Below are 2,744 nucleotides of genomic sequence, written 5' to 3' on the forward strand. Positions count from 1 at the left end.
GTGTGTGTGTGTGTGTGTGTGTGTGTGTGCCTCTCATACCGAGTTAGCCTGTCAGTAACTCGGTGAACCCGGAGATGAAAGCAACCGCTGCCGGGTTAGCAGACAAGCATTGCAATTGGACGACCCGTACAGGACATTAAGCACCACCTGTTCATGATTTTATTAAATATATTTTCTTTTTTTTTTTATTTACCCTGCTTCTAACTTCCTCCCAACCCTTTGTGTTTCAGTGCTCAGCTTCCTGCGGGCGAGGTTTCAGGACCCGTAAGGTGAGCTGCGTGGCCGGGTCGGGCCTTTCCATCCCAGAGGAGACGTGCCTGCAGTCCTCCTCCAAACCCAGCAAGCAGAGGCGCTGCAGAGGCGGGCGCTGCCCCAAGTGGAAGACTGGCAGCTGGGGGGAGGTAAAAACAGTTTTATAATTTTTGTTCTCACGCTGCCAGACATGTCAGCGTTTTTTTTTTCCTTTTCGTCTCCTGCTTTTTACACTTTAATGCTTACCAGCTTGTTGCCAAGTGTGTYCATATGTTTGAAACCTGCTCAGCCCAGCCTGGCAGTGTTTACGATCTAAGTCTTGACTTTTTTTTTTTTACACATCACTGAGTGGTTGGCTGGGGTGGGGGGGCAGCAACCAGGCCGGTGTGGCTGTGACACCTCAGCACAGACAGCTGAACAGCTGGAGGGATCTGCACCCCCCGTCTTTGATCTCAAGTCCAGCTAGTGTAAATCTATTCCTCTGCTATGTTTTCCCTCCTCTCCTCCTTTGGTCCTCACCTTCTCCCCTCTGTCCCCTTTTATCTTGTGACTGCTGTCTGTGCTTGCTAACAATGGGAACCACATGTTCACAAAACACACCTGGATGTTTTTTTTCTCTTTTCTCTCCCTTTGTTTCTCTTTCCCTCATCCTCTTTTGCTGAAATCACCCATGCCGCTCTGAACACAGACATGAATGTGCTCCATATGTCAAAGAGGGGATGTGTTTCTGCTCAGAACAGCTGTGGAGCAGGACGAAGGCCAAGAGCAAAGTGATAGTCCTCCCAGGACTTTTAGTCATCAGTCGAGACTTCTACACTCATTAACAAAGAAACAAGTAATTAATCKATCTTAGATGTGCTGAGATGTTTTTTTTTTAAATATATCCATAACTGAATTTATGTTAAAATAACCTTTTTGTAATCCTGCAGGATTAGCTTRCTTTTCGGATGACGCAGCAGTATCTGTAAAGAGACTTAAAAAAGTGTTAATTTAGCTTAAAATAACTGAAATGAACAAGAAAAACAACAAAATCGTGTTAGATGAAAGTCTKATAGATGAACACGTGGTGGTTGAAAAAAGCCGACTTTATGATCCACCATGCTGACTCATCGGTAGGTTTTTTTTCTGTTCCTGCAAAACATGATATGAACATAATATTAAAGTTGCAGTTATTTAAACAGAACGTATTAAAAGGTTCTCATTGCAATGTCACGAAGAACAAAACATATTGTGCTGAAMGAAATAAAAGCCAGACATTTCGTTTTCCTCATCTCAACAGTTTATATGACTTAAAATGAAAAGTTTGCAGGCAAAGTTTATGAATGACTGCCAACGACAGAAGCAAACAGCAGGTATGATGTCCCTGCAAAAGCCATTTGAGGTTAAGAAATCAGACATTTTTAATGTAATAGAACATATTTKACTCTCCGATTTGTTGAATAAAGTACGAAATTTGTGTACATTGAGTGCGTACCTGCATTTCGAAATTGCATATAGCTATAAAACTACTGGTGGAAACTCTCAAATTGCACCGTTTGACATATAGGTTTTGTTTTTATGCTTGATAATCTTTATTAAACCCATTTAAACCTACGTTGTTGAAAAATGTAAAACAAGATTTTAAATATACATTGACTTTGTACCCTGTTAACTGGATAAGAGCTTCAGTTTCTGCTTGAATAAATAAACRAACACTAAGTTTCAAACTTAGCATCAAATCGTATCATAAACATCTTGGCTCATACGTGACATAAAAATTCAAGGTCATGGCTGAAGTCATGTGTTTTCATAGGTAAATCAATARATATACAGATGAAACAATCTAAAACATGAAGTAACAAAGTTTTACCTCCACTCCTTTTTAGTGTTCAGCTACGTGTGGCGACGGAATCCAGCGACGAGAGGTTTTCTGCCAAGTCGGTGACCGCCGCAGTCCTCTGGAGAGCGACTGTCCCCAGCGCTCCCGGCCGCCGTCCAGCCAGACGTGCCGGGTCGCAGACTGCCCCGCTCGGTACCGGTGGAAGGAGGGCGACTGGCAGACAGTGAGTACAGGGGAGAAAACCCGAGAGGTAGAAACCGTGTGCAGTGTGTAGTTCTGCTGCTGGGTCATGAATGAATGTGCTCTGCCATGTGAAGTGGCTGCTGCGCGTCAGGAGGCCAGAGAGGAGCAGAGGAGGGGAGGGCGAAGTGCAGCCAGCCCCCCGGTCAGAGTCAGAGACTGTCCTGTTTTTTTTTTCCTCCCAAAAAATGTTGGCTCAGGTTCAGTTCAGTGCATTAACAAATGCAAGTGGTTGGTGCAGCACCAGTGTTGTATAAAGTACCTCAAAGTGATACTGAGTAAATGTACAAGTATCTTACCAAAAATTACTTGGGTAAAAATCAATATCTCCTTTAGGAATATTACTTGAGTAAAAGTAGTAGTAGTAGTAGTAGTAGTAGTAGTAGTAGTAGTAGTAGTAGTAGTAGTAGTAGTAGTAGTAGTAGTAGTAGTA

At 42.9% G+C, this 2,744-nt stretch overlaps 1 protein-coding gene across 1 annotated transcript in view; it reads left to right on the forward strand.

Annotated features, from left to right (window-relative positions):
• The window catches only part of adamts9 (ADAM metallopeptidase with thrombospondin type 1 motif, 9), a gene marked incomplete in the record, with an annotated part of 62,562 nt that overhangs the window by 42,170 nt on the left and 17,648 nt on the right, over positions 1–2,744 (forward strand). The window contains 2 exon segments of the mRNA XM_014009865.1: positions 231–401; positions 2,118–2,294. Coding sequence (XP_013865319.1) covers positions 231–401; positions 2,118–2,294 — 348 coding nt within the window.

The sequence above is a fragment of the Austrofundulus limnaeus genome, unplaced genomic scaffold, assembly GCF_001266775.1.
Source record: "Austrofundulus limnaeus strain Quisiro unplaced genomic scaffold, Austrofundulus_limnaeus-1.0 Scaffold62, whole genome shotgun sequence".
In the NCBI taxonomy this organism is placed as follows: domain Eukaryota; kingdom Metazoa; phylum Chordata; class Actinopteri; order Cyprinodontiformes; family Rivulidae; genus Austrofundulus; species Austrofundulus limnaeus.